The sequence below is a fragment of the Rhinatrema bivittatum genome, chromosome 10 (genome assembly GCF_901001135.1).
Source record: "Rhinatrema bivittatum chromosome 10, aRhiBiv1.1, whole genome shotgun sequence".
NCBI lineage: Eukaryota > Metazoa > Chordata > Amphibia > Gymnophiona > Rhinatrematidae > Rhinatrema > Rhinatrema bivittatum.
The window spans coordinates 21,192,963-21,217,599 of NC_042624.1; the positions used below are offsets into that span (position 1 = coordinate 21,192,963).

A 24,637-nucleotide genomic window follows, 5' to 3' on the forward strand; every position below is an offset into this window, starting at 1 on the left:
GGTTTTTAATGGATGGGAGGAGTGGGGCCTGTATAACATAGGGCAACTGTGTGAAAAAGGATTAGTGCGGAGTTTTGTTTATCTTGCGGATAAATTCTATTCGTTAAATACAGATTTGTCTGCTTATTATCAAATTCAGCATTTTTTAGAATCTGTTAAAGCTATTTAAAACAAGCTTTGAAATCCTGTGCAGTAAGCCCTCAGGGGTCTGATATCAAAGACCTACAAGATTCTGGTTTCGCATCCTCAGGGCAACCTCAAGGATAATGAGAGAAAGATCTCAATTGTTCTATGACTAGGAAGATATATGATTATATATTATTAAATCTTCAATATCTGCACATTTAACAGAAAATACATTCAAGGTTTACTACAGATGGTACCTCACCCTACTCCAAGTGCATAAAATGTATAGTCAAGAATCCAATAAACGTTGGAGGGGTTGCAGGGAAGTGGGATCCATGACTCACATATGCTGGGGTTGCTCTGCTCTGTTATTCTTAAATTTGGTAAAGAAGTTCAGAGAGTTATACAACAAATGGTACATATCTCCATAGACTGGGATCTAAACTTTTTTATTTAACTTTGCTGGTGGAGACTATAGCAACAAAGATGAATAAGTTAATTGTGCAGATTTTGATAGCAGCTAGGTGTATGATAGCTGCTCACTGGAAGAAAATGACAGCTCCACACTCTGAAGTTTATATGATGGAAAAGCTTATTGCTCTTAGAAGACAGGCTGCCAGTTTTTCAGAAATTATAGCTGTCCTTTGAACTTTGGAAGGACTCCCAAACTTTGGTGCTTTTAAGAGGTGGAAAGGTCTTTGGGGGTTTGCTACTGTAATAAAGGGGGGACCCCACTAAATGGTTTATCTGGAATTGGCTTAGGAGTATTTATTTATTGTATTTATTTTATTTACCGCATTATCCAAGTGTTCTAAGCGGATTAAAGCATAAAACATACATAAAGAACAGAGAATCAGAATACCAAATAATAGCAAGAACTAAAAATATAACGAAAACATTAAAAGTCACGGAAAGCTTCTTTGAATAAAAAAGCTTGCCAAGGTTTTCTGAAAGTTTACAGTAGGTCTCCTTGCACAGCATCGCAGGTAAGCAGGTCTACAACTGCAAAGACTCGGTCTCTGGTATCAAAGAGCCTGAAGGTTTTATGGCTCGGAACATCAGGTAAACATTGCCCAGCGGATCACAGACTTCCTGACTGACAAGAATTAATACATGCTGGTGCTTCTGAATTCCGAGCTTTGTGAATATGATGGTAACAAATGTAATGTGAACAGACTTAGTTGTACCAGTAAGGATTCTAGCTGATGAATTTTGTATAAATTGAAGAGCTTTCAACATAAGACTTACGCAATACCAAATAATTAGAGTTATAATAGTCAAGGCTGATATACACCTTTTGTGGCTGTGTATGGTTGTTCTCTGGAAGGATTATAATAAAAATTTACATTAAAAAAACACACACACAATCAAAAGACAAGAGGTGTGGGGGGGTCACCCTCTAGATCCAAGTTCTGCTGCACAGACTTGAGGACATGATACTCAGCTTTAGAGAGATAAGGAAACATATAATGGAAAAATTTCACCAAGTCTGAAAGTACATGAGAAATGAGGATAAGCAAGTGGGTCCCTTAAAAAATGTGTGCCAAGGAAACTGCATAGATTCAGTAGGTGTTGCTTACCACAAGCCAAGGCTGGGCCTGCCTTCCAGCAGGCTATCTGAAAGGGGTAATTCCATGCTCCGATACCTACACACACTCCCAGAGGCTCCCTTCTAGTGTAACCAAAGGATCCGCCAGGGAGCTGCACATGCTGACCTTTCAGGTAATGGGAGACAAGAGAAACAGACAAGAATTAAAACAAGTCCCCACAAGTAACAAAACAGTGACATACATCCAAGCCTTCTCCTGTGCCCTAGACACCCATTCTCTCTGTAGAAAGGAAACAAAGATAGTTGCAGATAGATTCTGACCAAGATACAGACAGCAATAAAAACTCAGTCAGCAGACATGGAAGTATCGTGCATATGTCTAATGCAGGACCACACAATAAGGTTACCATCACAATAAGAGAATTCATCCAAGTATCTAATATTATAGTCATGGGATTCTGTATCCATGCTTCCCCAACAAGACAAATAGGATGAAAAAGTTCCATAAAACTTTGGGATGACTGTAAAATATAGATAAAACTAACAATCCTAGCTGCAGCAAGATATAGATTAGACCGCAGATTAGTCAAAAGAGAAAACCCGCAAGTGCACATGCACTTGCCAGAGGGCGGGCTTCCAGGACATGAGGAAGACCACATCACATGATACGACATGGCAGTAGGAAGACAGAGGCAACTCTGGTTGAGAGTCATTACTTGCAGCTTTCATTAAGATTTCAGATGCCAGACTCTTGACAGGCTGTACTCTTAACGGATTATGCTCCAGGCCAGTATGCATTGTCCTGCTCGTGGGACATGTTAATAAGACTAATAAAAATGAATTAAGCAATATTAATCAAAAGTATATTTATTTAGATTTATATTCCACCTTTCAGCCACTTCAAAGCAGATTACATTCATGTACTGTGTTATTTCCCTGTCCCCAGATGATTCACAATCTAAATTTGTACCTGAAGCAATGAAGAGTGACGTGATTTGCCCAGGTGGCTTCCCTGTTTCGCAGTTACTCCTCCACTCCACATTTCTCGGTTAATTAGTGCATAATATAAATATGCTGCACTTCCAGCTAGTGAGGATTTTAAGGCTCAATGTGAAGATCTAGAGGTAATCTTCATATTAAAACTTTTTTATCCTACTTTCCAACAGAAAAGAAGGCTTATGAGATCGCTATGTCTGGTGTGTCCCCTCAACTTCTGTGTTTGGTGTCCTATCCATACGAAATTTACAGAAGCAGAGAATTCTCACAGGGTTTTGGGTTGTTTTTTTTTTTTTTTTTTTTTTTTTTTTTTTTTTGCATCAATGCACATATCAGGGTTAGGCACAGGGACCAGAAAGTAGGCTCTGGGTGGAACTTCTTGTTTACAATACATATCTACTAAAAACATAAGGCTTGGAGATCACGTGATGTAGTGAGCCGGCAAGAGGTGTCCCTTTTAGGCTCCGGATGCCTGCCCTGCCATTGCTCACCATCAGACCCATAAAGACTCACCATCAGACCCATAAAGGCTGCCACCTCCGATAAGCGCATATGTCAATTGTCTGATTTATGCAGAAATCGGCGCCCGGAATGGCCACAAAAAGCAGTAAAAAGGAAAAAGAAAACTCACGCGACACAGAATCCAAAATAGTGGCAGGGCCCGAAACATCGGGGAAGGTCCACACATCAACATCACGCTAGCCGACATAAAAGATACTGTAAGGGAGGCTTTAGATGAGAAATTTGGTGAAAAAATAGTGAGCATCGAGGAAAGGCTCACTGAGGTGTGCTCCACTCTTACTGAGATCACTCCCCGATTGGATCAAGCGGAGGGCAGAATAGCTGTGCTGGAGGATGACTCCTCTGCCTGCAGCACAAAGCTCACTGCACAAGAGCAGAAACTTACCGCCCTGAAGGAAAAGCATCCCTTGTGTGTGTGCAAGGAGGATATTTCGCAAATTCACAAAAAAGCTGTGGCTGTATTCATTTGGACAATCTTGAAAACCGCGATCGCAGAGGGAACCTTAGGTTTATGCAATTCCCCGAAACAGTGGCGGATAGCAAACTGTGCTCCCTGATAGAAAAATGGCTGCCAGAGGAATTTGGGCTTCCTGAGTTGAAAGGGAGAATCGTGGTAGAATGCGCGTACCGGCTTGGGGCAAGGCTGGACAGGCAGAACAGACCCCAAACTGTAATTGCCCAACTACTAAAATTCCGACACAAGCAGGACGTATGGCAAGCCTTCAGAAAGCGATAAGATGTAGCATACAATGGCCAGAAGATACGGGAATTTCACGATTACTCAGTCCGTGTCTGATTTACGGAAAACTTTCTCTCCGATCTGCACGGAGCTTTTCAAAAAGCAGATTCGCTTCTCATTGCTCTACCCAGCAAAATTAAGTGTGGCACAAGGACAAGATTCACTTTTTTGAAACACCGGATCAAGCATGACAACACCTCCAGAATAACAACTGACCATACGAGATGCAGTATATGGGGTGCCCACATGAGGAGTTTAAATCAGAACTTCATGGCACAGTGCACCCCAGTCTGAACTGCGCTACAGCCGACAATACGGGCGCTCATTAACTTCAAGATAATTTGGGTCTATAAGCACCACGCCGTCTCAGAGCCCCGTGTGAACTCCACAGCACAGGCCAATTTGTTAATTTGGTTTCAGGGTGGAGCCGCATTTGCGACTCTTGCACCTTTATTCATGCGAGGAGGACTGCCTCACACCTTGTTTTATAGAAGGAGACGGAAAGCAGCCTCCCTGCACGTTGCTTTTGTGGATTCACACTGAGGATTGGGAGCACTCTTTGCGGGAAACGGTGGTCAAGACGTACAGACCCCTCTATGTGTTGCTAATAGACATTTTATACTTTACTGTGCAGCAACTGGGAGAGCGGGTCCAGCTCACCAGTTTTGATGTTGGGAAGCATCAGAAACTAATAGTAGATCGTAATCATGTGGCGTCTGCTTTCGGAACAGGACCACCTTCTTCAGCAGCACCCTACCTCGGGAAGCTTTCCCTTGTCAGCGGTATAGATCTACCATCCCAACTACTCAATAAGGGAGGTGACATTGCCAGAGAAGTCAGAGGCGCTGCACTCCTGGAACTCTCTGCCCAACGTCTGCGACCAGTAAAACTGTGCAGCATAGCCTCCCAAGTGGGGTATCATCATCATCCCAATGATCCCTACTGCACAGCCACTGTCAGCATTTGCTGTGATGTTGAGGCCACTGTTTGGGGACAGCACCTATGGGTCACTGAACCGTCCATTTTTTTTATTTTTTACCATGGTGGCGGTATGGCACCCGTACACATGATCTCCAAACCACCAAGGCGGTGGGACGATGTTAGACAAAGGGAAGGGTAGGGAGGGTATCTACTGACCACAAAAGCTATCACTGGTTCGACTAGTCAGCAGAAACTACTTTGTATACCTATATGTTACTAGCCTTGCTATTCCTACTAGAGCCGGCATATCTCGCCAAACCCACACTCAGAAGCCTGAGGAGTGGATGTGAAGCATGGGGGCTTTGCTGGGGGCCCCACTGCTCCCTAGTTGGCAAATGTTAACAGGGCTTCGGCCTGCACTGACTAGTGCAACTATTGATCATGGATAAGTTGGTGTCATGGAATGTCAATGGTCTTGGGTCACCCATCAAATGCAAAAAAATCCTTTCACACCTTAGACATATCCGTGCAGATCTTGCTTGTTTGCAGGAAACCCATCTTAATCCCGCAGAAAGTGAAAAACTGCGACGGGACTGGGTGGGAACCTGTGTTTATTCAGCAGCACAGGGAAAGAAAGCGGGAGTTGCAATTCTCATACATAGGAAAATTGACTTCCACATTACCGACCAAATCATCGCTGAAAATGGTCGTTATGTTGTTATATATATATATATACACACATATACACACACACACCTTTTTTATATATACCTTTTTATTTATAGACCAATGTAATGGTCTCAGATTGTAAGCCATTATATGTATTATTATACTATACCCGTAAACCTTGTGTTTATTGATGTTAGCAAATGTTGCTTACCTGTAACAGGTGTTCTCACAGGACAGCAGGATGTTAGTCCTCACAAATGGGTGACACCACAGGATGGAGCCCTGTACGGAAAACTTTTCTGTCAAAAGTTTCCACAAAGCTTTGACAGACACTGGCACACTGAGTGCACTGAGCATGCTCAGCCTGCAATTATCCCTGTGAGCCACAGGTGTCTCCCTCAGTCTCTTCTTATAACTAAAAGCGCAAGCAAAACTAAAATAAACATGATAATGTATAGAGACCCTACTCCGCGGGGTGGCAGGTGGGTTTCGTGATGACTAACAGCCTGCTGTCCCGTGAGAACACCTGTTACAGGTAAGCAACATTTGCTTTCTCACAGGACAAGCAGGACGGTAGTCCTCACAAATGGGAGAGTACCGAGCTGAGGATGCCCGAGAGTGCACCAAATGCACCCAAGCCGCGCGAAGGGCGTGTTGACGTGGGTGGAGTTTGGAACGGAGGGCATCCTGAAATCCTTAAAGGGTTGGTGAAAGGATGTTGAGTAGTTAACCCAAAAGGAATAGGAGTAGACGGACTGGCCAAACATGGAGCATGCCGGCTAGTCGTAGGTATGGAGAGAACTCCAGGTTGCAGCCTGATAATATGTGTACAAGCAGCAGCGGCCGAAGGGAAGCTATTAAGGCTGAGGCGGATGCAACAGAGTGTGGTTACACACAGTGTTGTAGTGAAATGCCTGCTTGTTGGTAGGAAAAGAGATACAGATCGTTTATTAGGAAGAATAGGTCTGTTTGCCAATTGGAACTCGCAGCTTGGCTCTTGCCACAGAAGGAAAGAGTTAGGTGGAATTCTTATGGAATGTAGGCAAGCTAGGTAGAATGCAAGCGTAGCCTTTCTGTCCAAGAAATGGAAAGAATCCTCTCGCTCTGGTGAGAGAGAGGTGTTGAAAAAAATGGGCAGAGTATATCCTGAGTAAGGTGAGATGCAAAGTCTACCTTAAGAAAGAAAGAAAGTTGAACACGTGAAAACCACTCAGTGACGGAGTAACGCAGGGTCAGATGAGTATGTAACTAGAAGTGTTGACACTGCTGGCAGAAATGACATTTATGAGGGAAGAATTTCCCATGCCAAACTGTGAAATGAGAGGAATGGAAAGGCTCGAACGGAGAACATATGAGACTTATAAGCATGAAATATATGTTCCATTCCGTGACTAGTGAAAATAGAGGCGGCTTGATCAGTGGATAATCCATGGTAAGCTGACTCAGAAGGGATGTACCGTAAATCGGGTATCCCCACTCCCAAACGATACACCAATTGGAACAGAGGTGTACCTATGTGGAGGATGTCTGGGGAGCAGAATCCGAGGGAGCAAGAGAAAGAGTGGTGTGGAAAAAGAAAAAAGGGTAATACCCTTTTGTATGCGTCATGTGGTAAATCTTGCCATTTTGAATGGTAGGATTTGTGTGTGGAAGGTTTTGTGACGCTACCAGAAACCTGAGAACATCAGTTAGTCTACGATTTGGGGCTGGCTGGTGAGAAGGTAGATTGGTTACTGGTGTGATAGATTGAGAAGTATGGGAAGCATACTGGTCTCGGTTAGGGCGAGGGCTAGAGGAATAGTGAACCCCGTCCCGGTTCAACATTAGAAGAGTGCTGGCTATGAGAGGGAGCAGAAGAGATATATTTAAGAGGCCCTTGATGGAAGAAAGGCATCTATGGGAACACATTGGAAACATGTGTAAGGAGTAGAATCTGTGCACCATATGGTTCGATTCAGACGCAGAGGGCAAGTTCGGTTGACCTCAGCGTTAGATTTTCCTCTTTACACATGTAGTCGGAGACCATTCAAGAGGATAGAAACCTAAGAACATAAGAAAATGCCATACTGGGTCAGACCAAGGGTCCATCAAGCCCAGCATCCTGTTTCCAACAGTGGCCAATCCAGGCCATAAGAACCTGGCAAGTACCCAAGTACCCAAAAACTAAGTCTATTCCATGTAACCATTGCTAATGGCAGTGGCTATTCTCTACATGGAGAAGGTCTGCTAGTGCGTTCAGAAAATCTCTTAGATGAGTGGCCAGAGGATGCATGAAATGAGCAAGGGCCAAGGATACAGCTGCACAGCTTCTCAGCAGGGCAGATAAAGTAATGCGTGCTTGTGTTTTAGAAAGCACATTGTCCCTATGCTGTCTGTCTGTATGCACAAAGGTTTGTTGCAGAGGCAGTATTGTAAGGCATAAAGGTATAACTCATGACTATAAGCTTCAGGAAGTTTATGAGAAAACTGTGCCTGGAGTGGATAGACGCATATAGGGTTGGGAAGCTTTTAGGCGAAACTTTACAACCCTAAGTAAATGCGAGCATGAGCAGAATCAGACTAGGTTTTGGTTCTAGATCTGGAATATGGATGAGGGACCAAGCGGTTGCACAGCTTAGACCCACTAATATTGGAATGTCACTGAATGTAACCCATCGCTGAAAATGGTCGTTATGTTGTTATATATATATATATACACACATATACACACACACACCTTTTTTATATATACCTTTTTATTTATAGACCAATGTAATGGTCTCAGATTGTAAGCCATTATATGTATTATTATACTATACCCGTAAACCTTGTGTTTATTGATGTTAGCAAATGTTGCTTACCTGTAACAGGTGTTCTCACAGGACAGCAGGATGTTAGTCCTCACAAATGGGTGACACCACAGGATGGAGCCCTGTACGGAAAACTTTTCTGTCAAAAGTTTCCACAAAGCTTTGACAGACACTGGCACACTGAGTGCACTGAGCATGCTCAGCCTGCAATTATCCCTGTGAGCCACAGGTGTCTCCCTCAGTCTCTTCTTATAACTAAAAGCGCAAGCAAAACTAAAATAAACATGATAATGTATAGAGACCCTACTCCGCGGGGTGGCAGGTGGGTTTCGTGATGACTAACAGCCTGCTGTCCCGTGAGAACACCTGTTACAGGTAAGCAACATTTGCTTTCTCACAGGACAAGCAGGACGGTAGTCCTCACAAATGGGAGAGTACCGAGCTGAGGATGCCCGAGAGTGCACCAAATGCACCCAAGCCGCGCGAAGGGCGTGTTGACGTGGGTGGAGTTTGGAACGGAGGGCATCCTGAAATCCTTAAAGGGTTGGTGAAAGGATGTTGAGTAGTTAACCCAAAAGGAATAGGAGTAGACGGACTGGCCAAACATGGAGCATGCCGGCTAGTCGTAGGTATGGAGAGAACTCCAGGTTGCAGCCTGATAATATGTGTACAAGCAGCAGCGGCCGAAGGGAAGCTATTAAGGCTGAGGCGGATGCAACAGAGTGTGGTTACACACAGTGTTGTAGTGAAATGCCTGCTTGTTGGTAGGAAAAGAGATACAGATCGTTTATTAGGAAGAATAGGTCTGTTTGCCAATTGGAACTCGCAGCTTGGCTCTTGCCACAGAAGGAAAGAGTTAGGTGGAATTCTTATGGAATGTAGGCAAGCTAGGTAGAATGCAAGCGTAGCCTTTCTGTCCAAGAAATGGAAAGAATCCTCTCGCTCTGGTGAGAGAGAGGTGTTGAAAAAAATGGGCAGAGTATATCCTGAGTAAGGTGAGATGCAAAGTCTACCTTAAGAAAGAAAGAAAGTTGAACACGTGAAAACCACTCAGTGACGGAGTAACGCAGGGTCAGATGAGTATGTAACTAGAAGTGTTGACACTGCTGGCAGAAATGACATTTATGAGGGAAGAATTTCCCATGCCAAACTGTGAAATGAGAGGAATGGAAAGGCTCGAACGGAGAACATATGAGACTTATAAGCATGAAATATATGTTCCATTCCGTGACTAGTGAAAATAGAGGCGGCTTGATCAGTGGATAATCCATGGTAAGCTGACTCAGAAGGGATGTACCGTAAATCGGGTATCCCCACTCCCAAACGATACACCAATTGGAACAGAGGTGTACCTATGTGGAGGATGTCTGGGGAGCAGAATCCGAGGGAGCAAGAGAAAGAGTGGTGTGGAAAAAGAAAAAAGGGTAATACCCTTTTGTATGCGTCATGTGGTAAATCTTGCCATTTTGAATGGTAGGATTTGTGTGTGGAAGGTTTTGTGACGCTACCAGAAACCTGAGAACATCAGTTAGTCTACGATTTGGGGCTGGCTGGTGAGAAGGTAGATTGGTTACTGGTGTGATAGATTGAGAAGTATGGGAAGCATACTGGTCTCGGTTAGGGCGAGGGCTAGAGGAATAGTGAACCCCGTCCCGGTTCAACATTAGAAGAGTGCTGGCTATGAGAGGGAGCAGAAGAGATATATTTAAGAGGCCCTTGATGGAAGAAAGGCATCTATGGGAACACATTGGAAACATGTGTAAGGAGTAGAATCTGTGCACCATATGGTTCGATTCAGACGCAGAGGGCAAGTTCGGTTGACCTCAGCGTTAGATTTTCCTCTTTACACATGTAGTCGGAGACCATTCAAGAGGATAGAAACCTAAGAACATAAGAAAATGCCATACTGGGTCAGACCAAGGGTCCATCAAGCCCAGCATCCTGTTTCCAACAGTGGCCAATCCAGGCCATAAGAACCTGGCAAGTACCCAAGTACCCAAAAACTAAGTCTATTCCATGTAACCATTGCTAATGGCAGTGGCTATTCTCTACATGGAGAAGGTCTGCTAGTGCGTTCAGAAAATCTCTTAGATGAGTGGCCAGAGGATGCATGAAATGAGCAAGGGCCAAGGATACAGCTGCACAGCTTCTCAGCAGGGCAGATAAAGTAATGCGTGCTTGTGTTTTAGAAAGCACATTGTCCCTATGCTGTCTGTCTGTATGCACAAAGGTTTGTTGCAGAGGCAGTATTGTAAGGCATAAAGGTATAACTCATGACTATAAGCTTCAGGAAGTTTATGAGAAAACTGTGCCTGGAGTGGATAGACGCATATAGGGTTGGGAAGCTTTTAGGCGAAACTTTACAACCCTAAGTAAATGCGAGCATGAGCAGAATCAGACTAGGTTTTGGTTCTAGATCTGGAATATGGATGAGGGACCAAGCGGTTGCACAGCTTAGACCCACTAATATTGGAATGTCACTGAATGTAACCCATAGCAGTTTTCTATGAGGAAAGTGCATAGTGAAAAAACCCCATGGCCCGACAATGAAGAATTGAGGGCCTGAGGTAATAGAATATGCATGCAGGGACATGTAAAAATGTATTAGAATGTCTGCGTGTATGCTGGACAGGAAGGTCTTTATGACTGTGGTGTCCAGAAGTGTTGTATAAGGGATTTATGGCAGTGACAGTAATCCCAGTTAGGAAATGTATAGTGAGTCATGAAGAAGTTAGAGCTCCTTGCATGGACTGACTGTGGTTGTGCAGTTGTCCATGCAAGGAAAAGAGTGAATGATGTTGCAGTCCGCAGAGAAACAGCATTCACCAATAGTGATTCAATGAAAAACTTCGGCTGCCGAAGCTGATGCCAGCGGCAGAGTTGTTGACTCACCATAAACACTTAGAAAGATTAGAGTAATGTACTTACTGCAGAAAGTTACCATTTTACCTGTGACTTCTGAAGGAAGTTGGTACTTCTGAGGTCCAGGATGTGCGGAGAGTAACTACTTTCTGTTGAAAGAAAGAATAGTGTAATTAAAACTCCCCGACCCCCCTCCCTTCCCCCTATGCGCTTTGTAGCGCTTGGGGGAGTGTACCAGACTTTGGTACAAGGTGGGGTCGCCGCTCTGATATCCGGCCAGATGGGAGACCGGGGGGGGTGCCCCAGTGGAATGGCTGAAGTAATCTGGATATCATGTAAGCTCCCACAGGAGTGTGAGCGGTAAAGTTGTACCTGCATTTCTGTGTGCTGTACAAGGCGACACTAAGACCTGAAGTCAGGCTTCAAGGTGGACTTGTACTTGAGGCAATATTTGCTAAAGCTCGTGTTTAGCAGATCAGCGAACGCACCTGAACCTTGGTTTTGAAGCAGGAACCAGAGGACAGAGCATTAATCAGTACAGAGCCTCATTGTTGGAAAGGGGAGGAAGCCCTGACGCAATCCCAAAGAAATGAAAGAGGGGTTTCTCTTGGTATTGTGGCTAACATAGCTAGCATAGCGATATGTGACACTAATACAGTTCTTGAAAGGCACATGACCCAGACCTTTTCGAACCATGTGGTCCGAATTAGAGAACACATCTCAAAGGGAATGCCGCAGAAGCGGGAACTTACCATCCGACGTGGATCGCCGCAGGATGAGCCGGTGAAGAGTGCTGGCTCCGATCTCCGGAGTCCTCGAGGGGTAGGCCGTGGACGTAAACGTGCGCCTCACTCTGAAACCTGGTATGGTGGCACAGGTATAGAGGAGACAGGCCAGGCGTGATTGGCATTTCGACTGCTATTGAAAACAGAGGGCCAGAATCCCACACCACTTGACGGTGGGGCACGCTGGGAACAGGGGAGCCGATTAACGAACTCATGATCCCCTCCCTCGTCGCAGCGGCTCGATGTGTCATGACGCCAATGCAGAATCCGTCGGACCTCGATCCGGTGTTTCTGGATCACCCAGGGCTGCCAAAACTGTACAGATCAGTGCTGATGGCAGTGGTGATGTTGCTCTGCACGAGCATTGTCCAGCATCAAGAAGGATGGCACCAATGTGCTGGATGGAGTCAGCGGCGGACGATCACTGTGTCGGCGACGATAATGGGTGCCACGGTGCTCGGCCCGGTCTTTCCCCAGCGCTGAGATGGAAGCCCTCACTGTCCTGGATGGCGATCGATGACAGATTGTCAATACGCCTGCTCTGCTAATAAGGGGCTTGAAAAAGAACCCAAAGCGTGGAGCATTGTATGCAGGCGAGGGCATTACGTGGCGGTGCTATGTCAGTATTGACGGTATTGATGGCAGCCGAAGCAGCCTCGAGGGCATCGTCAAAACTGGATATGAAAAAAAGTCGATGACTCGACCAGAGTAATGATGGTAGTGATGGAGCACTGACAGCATTGGCATAGGTATCTATGGGAACGATGTGGCATCGAATAGTCGAGAAAAACATCGCATTATTGAAAAGAGATACCAGCATTGATGGAGTCGGTGACCGCATCGATAGGAATGTCGAGGACACCGATGGGAACGACGTGGGTGTCGAGGGCATCAATGTATGGGGGTGGGCGCCAACATCCTCAGTGACATAGCCACGAGCATCAACAGTATGGCCACGGACGTTGACGGTATCGATTGGACCGACTCAGGTAGCAAATGTGTGCCTGGAATCGGCGCCACGGACAGGGGTGTTGATGGCATCGCCCTAGGCACCGATGGAATCAATGTTGGCATGGACCCCATGGATGGAAGAGACACCGATGGAATCGTCCTGGCATCGATGCCCATCGATGGAATTGACCTGGCATCGATGTCCATCGATGCAAATGACCTGGCATCGATGTCCATCGATGGAAATGACCTGGCATCGATGTCCATCGATGGAAAGGCTCTGGACCTCGATGGAAAGGCTCTGAACATCGATGGCATCCATAATTTAAGGGATGGCATCGAGGAACGTGACCCCGGCATCGAGGGAAGAGTCCTGGGCAACTGTGGCATCGACCTGAGTATGGATGGCAGCGACGAGACAAGGTGTGCGTCGAGGGCATTCACCCGGGTAAGGCGGCACCGAAGGAGCCCAAGGAAAAAACAGCGCAAAGGAGTAAAAAACCTGGCAGCACTGATAAAAACGATGCAGGGAGGATGGCATCAGAGTACCGCGGGGGAAGGGTACTGATGGCACCTAAAAATCCAGGGCGGTCTGAGGGGGGGTTACCTACGGTAGCGATGGGGCATCGACTGCGCGAGGGTACCGGGGAACAAAGGACCCGAAACTAAAGGGAAACCGTTGAAGTCCCTGTCCCACTGCTAATAACCAAGCAGAGTGTCACAGAGAGACACTCGCAGGCTATGTGTAGCTAACTGAAAAAATAGGGAGAGGGAAGGCCTCAGTCGGTTAGCAGGCCAGAAGGTGACAGGAACCAACCAAAAAAATAAGTCAAAGTACTCACCGAACATCGTAAAAACGTACGCGGAGGGAGACCCGTGCAGGGAAAAGTGTCTATTGAAGTAAAAAGTAAAGTGTTTCCATGAGGAAAAAAGTTAAAATTTCCTCACAGAGCTCCAACCGCTATGCTTACTGCAGAGCGGAAAAAAGAAGACTGAGGGAGACACCTGTGGCTCACAGGGATAATTGCAGGCTGAGCATGCTCAGTGCACTCAGTGTGCCAGTGTCAGTCAAAGCTTTGTGGAAATTTTGACAGAAAAGTTTTCCGTACAGGGCTCCATATTGTGATGTCACCCATTTGTGAGGACTACCATCCTGCTTGTCCTGTGAGAAAAACAGTTACATGTATTGTTGTTATACCTGTAAACCGTTGTGAAGGCCAGCACCAAACATCGGTATATAAAAATCTACAAATAAATAAATATTATTGGTACCTGGAATAATGTTAAAGTCACCATCTGTAATATATATGCGCCAAATGAATACAGCCACAGCTTTTTTGTGAATTTGCAAAATATCCTCCTTGCACACACACAAGGGATACTTTCCCTTCTGGGAGATTTTAACTGTGTCCATAACCACACAATTGACAGAAACCCGCCACACTAAGGGGACACAGCAGTAAGTTGAAGGGTATAGCATTTCTATGTCACCAACTGGGCCTCCTGGACATATGGAGAGTACTACACTGGGGACTATACACATATATCCAGATCACACACATCTTTATCCCGAATTGACTATATAATTAGTGTCCCAAGACCACTTTTCTGAGATGGTAAATACAACAAATGAACCACAGGCACTTTCTGACCACTCACCGATCACCCTAGAAAACATTACGAACAACCAGGGAAATGAAGCCAGAGTTTGGAGATTCCCGACCCACCTAAAACACGATGTAACATTTCAAACCTTTTTACAGGATAGACTTTTCATTACATAATAGGCAACATACCAATAACCCCCAACTGTTTTCGGGAACAGCCAAAGTGGTACTCCGGGGAGAAATAATATCTTATACACAGGCACGCCAAAAGACTTTGAACCAAGATATTGTGCGTTAGGAAAACAACTACAAGCACACAAAAAGGCAATGGTTGACGCACCCCACCACCCAAACATTGAATACTATAGGGTCCTGAACCGCTTAAACACGCTATTGCATATTAGAGCACAACAGCAACTATATAAAGGGGAGCAAAAACTTTTCCAATTTGGGAACAAAGCGGGAAAATTAATGGCTAACCTAATGCATGCAGCCAGGCCGAAGAAGTTTATACCACATATGCGAGACACCAAAGGGAGGCTCGTTTCTCATAAGCCCGACATATGCGAGGATTTTCGAGAATTCTATGATAGCAGGCGGGAGACTGTTTTTTTTCAAGTCTTATCACTCTCAAAACGACACAGCTAGGCTTTTTGAACAGGCCAGTACAATCTATAGAAGTTTAAATGCTTTTGCAGCGGTGCAGTCTGGCAAGTCCCCGGGCCCTGATGGCTTTTCTTACGATTTTTACAAGATACTCTGCGCACAACTTGCTGATCCCATGACCAACTTTTACCAAGACGGGTTAGCCCACAATAAATTTCCCAGGGATTTCAACCTAGCGCATATTACTGTCCTACCGAAACCTGGCAAGGATTTGCTACGCCCAGGGTCATACCGACCTATTTCATTATTAAACCATGACCTCAAAATTCTGGTGAAAGTCTTAGTGGACTGCCTTAATATCATATTGCCACATTTAGTATCCCCCTAGCAAGTAGGCTTTGTAAAAGGGCGTAAGGCCAATACAAACATCCTTAAATTGCTCACAGCCTTACAATTCTGCAGCTCCAACCGCATACCAGCAACAGCCGTTGGATTTGATTCAGAGAAAGCTTTTGACTGTTATTCATGGAATTATATGTTCTTCGCTCTCCGCAGACTAGGTTTCGAAGGTGCCTTTTTAGATTATATATCACTCATATCACAACCCGATATCCCGCATCAAGGCTAATAGAGGTATTTCAGGAGATGTCCCCATTTGTCGAGGAGTGCGGCAGAGATGTCCTCTATCTCCACTGTTGCACATTCTCTCTATAGATCCCCTCCTATGGAAGATAGCTAAGAGCCCACATATCACGGGCTTTGGGGGGCCTGATAATCCTTTTAAGGGAGCGGCATTTGCCGATGTTTTAGTTTTTCTCCTTAACCTTTTAGTATCTTTACTGGACGTGTTACACCTAAATTAATATTTGGTACTTTTGCTGGTTTAAAAATCAACCAAGAAAAGTCAGAAGCAATTGATGTTACGGGTAACATCCAACTTACATGGCAAGGGCAAGTCCCGCTAAGATGGGTGAAATCTGAATTAAAATATTTGGGCATTAAAATTCCTGTACGTATAGAAGAACTTTATGTTACCAACATAAAACCCTTATTGACACAAACAGTGAACACCCTAGAGCGTTGGCAAACGCTACCGCTCTCCCTTGGGGGAAGAATTCAGATATTCAAAATGATCTTACTGCCAAAGTGGCTATACATTTTTCAAAATTAATCCCTCTCTGGTTAGCTAGACAAAACTCTAAGAACATCACGAAAGCCATGCGTTCTTTCCTCTGGCGGAACAAGAAAGTGAGGGTGTCAATGGCCAATCTTTACAAGCCAATTCCCAAGAGAGGAATAGGATGTCCCAACTTAACTTGGTACAACATGGCTTGCAAACTATGACTGGTGCGAGACTGGTTACTCTCCACATCCGTATACATCCCCTATCAGAGTTTGGTAGACTGGTATAAAGTCCCAGCGTTAAACCTCCTATTACAGGTAGTGTATTCAAACATTAAAGATGATTTTAAATCCTATATCCTACTGCAGACATGGTCACAGATGTGGTCACAGTTCGGCAGATCGCTCCACATTCCACACAGACTTACCTCCCTAATCACAATAGCCTTTAATCCAGAATTTACACTCTGGCATGTATATCAACTATATGATAAGAAAACCATGCAGCCCTATGAGTTTCCATCTCTGAGGACTCAATATGGCTTACCACAGACTGATTACTTCGCATATTTGCAAATTCAACACTACCTGGGGCGCAACAGAGAGTATTTCTTAGACACGCCCCACACAATCCAACTCCGGTATATCTTTCAGTCACCACTACGCCAGAAACCGACAATTACCATGTTAGCAGCTAGTGGTACTCTAGCACACCTTGAACGGTTATATACCACGTGGACAGCATGGCCACTGTTTCAACTTTCGTTTGATGAATTTAAGCATTTCTTTACTGCTCTCTTGGATGTCTCCGATAATGTCCTTCTATGGGAATCACATTATAAGTTCCTTTGGCGCATGTATATCCCTCCCTTGCAAGCATATAAATTTAAAATAACAGCCTCAGCTGAATGTATGAAATGTTGTGCATGTGAAAGCACATACATACATTGTTTTTGGGAGTGCCCGATGGTTTTATCCTTTTGGGGAAAGGTTTCTCAAAAATGCTCTCAGATTGTCGGACATAGCCTACCCATTAATCCTAATTTTTGGTTGTTTGGCTCTCCGAACCAGTTAACTTGGGAACCCACTAAACAGACCATGCTTTTTCTACAGCGGACAAGCTTACTGGGAAGGCAAGTTGTTTTGACCCAATGGCTTGATGATAAAGCGCCAAGTGTGGATTTCTGGTTCACTAAACTAGTTAACCTAATTGCTTTAGAATATATAGCTGCCAGAAATACCTCCCCAAAGAAAGTCACTTTAGTTAAAGAAATATGGGCAATGTTTTCAATTATTTGGAGCCCACAACTTTATCACCAGGTACAACATTAATATCCATGTGAAAGGGAGAGATGTCCATCCCATTTAACTTAGGCGCGTATTGGCAATATTTCCATAGAGCATACGTGGCCGAATACCCGCTGAATTAACAAGTAGCTGCACCTTTATACAACATGTAACTTCCGTTGTGGGGTCACCACCCGTGATGGGACCCCACGACACATCCTCTGCACAGTAATCTGCAGGACCCCCATACAATTTAGAGGTCACTGAGAATAGCTCATGTTTTGAGGCTTACTACAACCAGGTCATTTATAAATTGTGGTTGGTAGGAGGGTGGGGAGGAGCTCGGGGGGGGGGGGGGGGAGATCGATCCAGGTGAAATAGTTGTTCTTAGGTTACATGTTAACTGGTTAAACATGGGTATGACGCTGTGTCATGTCCTTTGGATCATATTGTACATTGTGGGTAATTTTTGGCATATGATTCGATTGCTTTCGAGTATCTTCCTATTACTACATGTAATGTGTTCTTAACTTGGTTGTTCATTTGAAAAACCCAATAAAAAGAAATTTAAAAAAAAAAAAAAAAAAACAAAAAACCATAAGGCTTAAGGTGTGTTCAAGCAGCTTGGAGCCACATTGGAAATGTTAGTTGACATGGAGATTGCTACTGGTTCATAGTAATATTTCCTAGGCCATTGATTTCCTCTGCCATAATAAATCTAGAAGCCACATGACCATTTCATGAAGAATTCAGTCGAGCTTAGCCCCTAATCTTATATAAATAAAGCATGTGCAGTACCTGCAAGGGACCCTGCCAGGCCAGCATAGTATTCCAAGCACTGCCACGATATATCTATATCCACCCGGGCTTCAAAAATGGATTTTCCATTGTTAATGCTCTCCATAGCTGCAATTTCTTCCTTACGTTCCTGCAAAGCAACACATCAGAGACACAAGCACAAAACCTTAGCAGTGCCATATCTCAGTATGAGCACACAGTTTCCACAAAGTAAATGCATATTTTTGGTGTGTTAAATAATTGTAACATTAGTGTAATATCCCTCAATTTATGCACAGAGGCAGATATTTTATAACGGAGAAATTACTTACCTGAGAATTTCGTTTTCCTTAGTGTAGACAAATGGACTCAGGACCAGTGGGTTATGTGCTCTTCTGCTAGCAGATGGGAGATGGAGTCAGATTTCAAAGCTGACGACACCCTAGATATACCTCTGCAGTGACCTCAGCTCCTCAGTATCCTCCTCGAAAAGCCATTGTGGATATATATCTTGCGTAAATAATTTGATTAAAACTGATCAAACTTGATTAAACTGATTTAACTGATTTAAAAAACTGGAGACTGCCAGTGCACTCAACCAAGTTAATGTGTAGGCAATGGCTTACCCGTAATTGTTTAATCTCAAGGTTCTTTTTCCAAGGTCCTCCTTCTCTGTGGGCAGCCGTGGGCGGGATGCTGAGTCCATCTGTCTACACTAAGGAAAATGAAATTCAGATAAGTAATTTCTCCATTTCCTAGCATGTAGTCAGATGGACTCAGGACCAGTTGGATGTACAAAAGCTACTCCTGGACAGGGTGGGAGGCTGCCCATGGCCCACTTAGTACTGCCCTTGTGAAGGCTGCGTCTTCTCTAGCCTGGATGTCCAGGCGGTAGAATCTGGAGAAGGTGTGTAGGGAGGACCATGTCGCCGCTCAACAGATCTCGGCAGGCGACAGCAGTTTGGCTTCTGCCCAGGATACTACCTGGCCCTAGTAGAATGAGCCTTAACCTGTAGGGGGTAAGAGCTTTCCTGCCTCTGTGTAGGCTGCCTTGATTACTTTCTTAATCCAGCGATCTATGGTTGCTCACAAGGCAGCTTCGCCTTGATTCTTCCCACTGTGGAGTATAAACAGGCAATCCGTTTTGCGCACCTGTTGCGATCGTTCTAGGTATCACATCAGGAGTCTGCTGACATTTAGATGGTGAAGAATGCGTTAGTCTTCTGAGTCCTTATGTTCCTCTGGAGATGGTAGGGAGATAGCTTGGTTCAAATGAAACTCGAAGACCACTTTCAGTAGGAAGGAGGGGACGGTGCAAAGCTGTATCGTTCCAGGAGTGAACGGTTCCCAACAGGATAGTGCCTGCAGCTCGGAGATGCGACAGGCAGAACATATTGCCACCAGGAATACAGTCTACAATGTTAAGAGGCGTAGCGACAACTGCGTATTGGTCTGAAGGAAGTCCCTGCTAGAAAGTCTAATACCAAATTGAGGTTCCATAGCGGCACTGGCCACTTTAGGGGTGGCCGAAGTTGCTTCACCCCTTTAAGGAAATGGGCCAAGTCCAGATGCACTGATAGATGGATTCCGCTCACTTCGGCTCTGAAGCAGGATAGGGTTGCTACTTGAACCTTGAGGGAGTTGAGACACCACCCTTTCTTCACACCTTTAGAAATTCTAGAATCATGGGAATCTTGGCCGTCCGCAGGGATACCCCGCGGTTCTCGCACCAGGCTTCGAATATTCTCCAGATTTGTATGTATGTCAGAGATGTTGAGAACTTCCGCGCTTGGAGCAGGGTGTCAACCACAGCCTTCGAGTACCCATGCTTCTTCAGGTGGGTCCTTTCAGGGCCAGACAGTAAGAGAGAATCGAGACAGATCTTCATGCAGAATCGGGCCCTGCTGGAGAAGGTCCCTGTGTGGAGGTAGGCCCAGAGGGTTCCCCGCAAAGAGTTTCTGCATATCTGCGTACCATGGGCGTCTTGGCCAATCCAGGGCCACTAGTAGAACTAGTCCCCTGTGGTGTTCTATCTTGGGGATGATCTTGCCCAGAAGTGGCCATGGGGGGGGGGGGGGGGGAGGCATATAGTAAGTACTCCTCCAGCCAGGTCTGGACGAGGGCATCGATCCCTTGGGAGTGTGGCTCTCATATTCGGCTGAAGAACCTGGGGACTTGGGCATTGAAAGAGGTGGGCAGTAGGTCCATGGCTCGGAGGCCCCAGCAATTTACTATCAGTTGGAATGCTCTGTTCAGCAGCACCCATTCCCCCGGGTCCAGGCTTTCTCTGCTGAAGAAGTCGACTGAGACGTTGTCTTTCCTTGCGATGTAGGAGGCTGAGATACCTTGTAAGTTTACCTCCGCCCATGCCACGAGAGGGTCTATTTCCAGAGATACCTGCTGGCTTCTGGTTCCTCCCTGGCGGTTGATGTAGGCAACCGTTGTAGCATTGTCCGACATTACTCGAATCGCTTCCTTCAGGCTTCCTTGGAGCCTATGGCTGAATCACAGACACACTAGTCTGACTGCTTGAGCTTCCAGGCGGTTTATGTTCCAACCCGCGCCTCTTCCTTGTTCCATTGTCCCTGGGCCGTCAGTTCCTGACAGTGGGCTCCCCACCCTCGTGGGCTCGCGTCTGTGGTGAGCACGATCCAGTTCAGTGGGGATAGGCTTACTCCCCTGCTCCGGGCACCAGTCCCCTGGCTATCATAGAAACAGAAATGACGGCAGAAGACGACCAAACAGTCCATCCAGTCTGCCCAGCAAGCTTTCACTTTCCCCCCCCCCCATACTCTTGTCCCTTGTAAGTGACTTTTTTTGTTCTATTTCCCTTCCACCCCCGCCATCGATCTATTTCCCTTCCACCCCTGCCATCAATGTAGTTAGCAGTGCTGGAGCTGCATCTAAGTGAAGTATCTAGCTCAGCGGTTCTCAACCTATGGGTCGCGACCCCCGGCGGGGGTCGAACGCCCAAAATGCAGGGGTCGCGCGCTCCCGGTCTCTCCCGCTGCCGTTGCCGCCGGGCTGTCAGCACGTTCAAGCCCAGCGGGAACGGCAGTGGCGCTAGAAGAAGCTGTGGCACTTGTGGCTGGGCCTTTTCTTCTTCCCGCGCACCCCCCCCCCCCGTGACCCGGAACAGGAAGTGAGACGCGGTGCGCGGGAAGGAGAAAGAGCCGGCCCGTGCCGCGTGATAAAGCAGCAGCGGCAGCAGCAGCGTCATCGGGCCCCGGGCAATCGAAGCAGCCGGAAATCAAGAAAGGAGAGAGAGAGCAGCTTGAACCTCCCGCGGCCGATGGGATTCTACTTTCTTGGCCTGCGGGGGCTGGAGGAGGAGGAGGCTGCAGTTTCCATTTGTGCTCGGGGGGGGGGGGGGGGGGGGGGGGGGGAAGGAAGTGAGTGAGAGAAAGAAGCAGCCAGCAAGCCTGTGTGTGAGTGAGAGCACGTGTGTGAGTGAGAGAAACTGGTCAGAGAGCTGATGTGTGTGTGTATGTGAGAGACAATGAAAGTGATTGCTCAGGGAGATGACTGATGTGTGTGTGTGAGAGAGAGAAAAAGCATGGAAGGGAGAAGTCTGGGTATGTGAGAAAGCATGGGCGTAAGAAGCCTGTTGTTGTGGGGGTGAAAGAAAGCATGGGAGTGAGAAACCAGGGTGAGTGTGCATGCATGAGAGAGAGAGACTGCTTGGTAAGGTGATGGTGTGTGTGAGAGAAAAAGACTGGTGTGTGTGTGTGAATGTGAGAGAATGTGATTCAGGGAATGAGAAGCCTGTGCACGTGGAGAGTGAGCATGGAAATGAGAGAGACTGGTGTGTGTGTAACAGAGAGAAAGTGATTATGGGAATGAGAAGCCTGTGCATGTGGAGAGAACAAGCATGGGAGTGAGAGACTGGTGAGTGAGTGAGTGTGTGTGAGAGAGAGAGAGAGACAGAGAAAGTGATTATGAGAGTGAGAAGCCCATATATGTAAGTAGAATACGGGAGTGGGAAGCCTGTGTGTGTGTGTGTGTATGGCATGAGAGAAACTGTTCAGGAAGGTGACTGGTGTGTGTGTGTGTGTGTGTGAGAAAGTGATTATGAGAGTGAGAAGCCCGTATATGTAAGTAGAACACGGGAGTGGGAAGCCTGTGTGTGTGTGTGTGTGTGTATGGCATGAGAGAAACTGTTCAGGAAGGTGACTGGTGTGTGTGTGCCAAAGACTGTTTGGGAGATGATTGGTGTGTGAGAGACAGAAACTGGTCATGGGGGCATGACTGGTATGGTGTGTGTGAGTCATGGGCACTAAGGAAGAGGACCATAAGTATAGAGCTTAGCTTCTACTGCTGCTTTTGGTGAGTGCCACGGCCTGCAGGGAAGGGGAGTAGGAGAGCTGCTGGAGGGGGTAAGTAAAGGTGGCTTTTTAAGTTTATTTTTCTTGACTGCCATTTTAATTGTGTGATGTCTGCTTTTTTGAAATATTTTATTGGTGTTTGGAGAATGTTTAATAGTTTTTATGCGTTTTTAATTGTTGGATGTTCATAGCTGTTTTGAAACATTTATTCTGCTTATTAGTATAGTTTTACAATTATTTCTGTGTGGAGATCTATAGCTGCTTGCTAGTTCTGTTTTCCTAATAAGAGGTGTATTGGTTTTTAGGACCTGATTTAATATTTGTAGTGTTGCCTTTTCATAGATAGGGTTGCTCCTGTTTGAGTGTATTCCATAATACAGGTGTAACTGTGTGCGGATTAGTTTATGTGCATTACTACAGATCCTGGGAGTATGTTAGGTCGGTTCTGTGTCTGTTACCGAGATGAGATATTTTGCTAGCATGTAAGCGTTTGTATCGGTCTTATTTGTTGTGTTTTCTCAGAGGACATGCATTGGTGGTAAACTGCTGTCTTTTCATAAGTAGGGCTATTGAGCCTGGAAATAGAAGGAGTTTGAGTTGCTGTTACTGAGATGTCACTAGAACCAGAATATCTTTTTTGTAGGGTGAGTTGTATGGGGAATGTCATAATTCTGCTTTACATCCATTATTGTGAGTCAGGGGGGTTCCTGTGGATACAAACTGTACTTTTACATCTAGCCCCGTGACGATCATGGGTCAGTGTGCCATGCATGTGAGAACCTATGGTGAGTTGAGTTACATTCACATTATAAATGTCATAATTAAATGATAAGTGTGCACTAAAATCCAACCCCATCCATAACCCCACCCCCATATGACCAAAGCCCCGCCCTCACCCCACCCTCACAGGGCGAGGGCGGGGCGAGGGGTCACCGCAACATGAGGAACTGTATTGCGGGGTCACGGCATTAGAAAGGTTGAGAACCACTGATCTAGCTAATTGTTTAGGGGTAGTAACCGCCGTCATAGCTAGCTACTCCCATGCATGTTTATCCAGCCTGTGCAACTCAGTCCTTGTTGGTTGTTGTCCGAATATAAATTTTTTCAACATTCCCCCTGCCGTTGAAGCAGAGAACTGTGCTGGATATCACTGAAAGTGAAGTATCAGGCTTATTTGGTTTGGGGTAGTAACCTTAGTATCAAGCAAGCTACTCCCCTGATTTTTTGTGGATGCAAATCCTTTTTCTTTTTCACATTTCCTCTTGCCGTTGAAGCATAGAGCAATGTTGGAGTCGCATTAACCGTGTATATGTTTATTGAATTATTTATTTATTTTATTTATTTTATCATTTTTCTATACCGAACTTCATGACAGGCGTCATATCAGGCCGGTTTACATCAAACTTAGGGGTTAACTTAGTAAAAAAAAAAAACGTATAACAAGAAGGCCGAAGCGCAGATACAAATAACAGGGAAAATGAACTTGGAGGCTAGAGTAGCCAGGAAATAAAAGGACAGAAAAAACTGTAGAATGAACATGGAAGAATTAGCAATTACTGAATTTGTTCATTTAGACTGTTGAGCTATTAGGATATTAATCTCCAGGTAGTAGCTGTCATTCCCGCAAGCCGCCCCCATGCCTCTTCACTTCATTCACATAACTGGTCCGGGAGATCTAACTTCCCTAGCACCTCAGCCGGTCGAAAGCTTTCTATGCTTCTAAGTTCACCACCAACCCAGGGACCTTTTCCTTTTGAACCAAGGAGATAAAAAATGCCGAGTATTATTAATGGAAGATCTCCCCTTTATGAATCCACTTGCCTTGATACGGTTTCTCTATTTTGACTGTCTTGATGAAACCTTTCACCATGTTCGTCACTCACAGCACCAAGGTTGTCTGGGAAGAAGTCCAAGTGGGAATGAAGAAAATGCATCTTCAATGACATGTTGCACTTCATCAATTTGTATGCCTGAAGCAGATTTTCAACCTGTTCGACAGTCTGT

General features: G+C 45.5%; 1 protein-coding gene across 3 annotated transcripts in view; it reads right to left on the minus strand.

The window, feature by feature from the left end:
* Positions 1-24,637, minus strand: part of ALDH9A1 (aldehyde dehydrogenase 9 family member A1) — a 339,496-nt gene that overhangs the window by 212,014 nt on the left and 102,845 nt on the right. For all 3 annotated transcript variants that reach the window (XM_029618255.1, XM_029618257.1, XM_029618256.1), the window contains exons 4-5: positions 18,330-18,459; positions 1,707-1,841 (exon numbers count right to left, since the gene is read on the minus strand). In XM_029618255.1, coding sequence (XP_029474115.1) covers positions 1,707-1,841; positions 18,330-18,459 — 265 coding nt within the window. The remainder of the gene's footprint in view (positions 1-1,706; positions 1,842-18,329; positions 18,460-24,637) is intronic.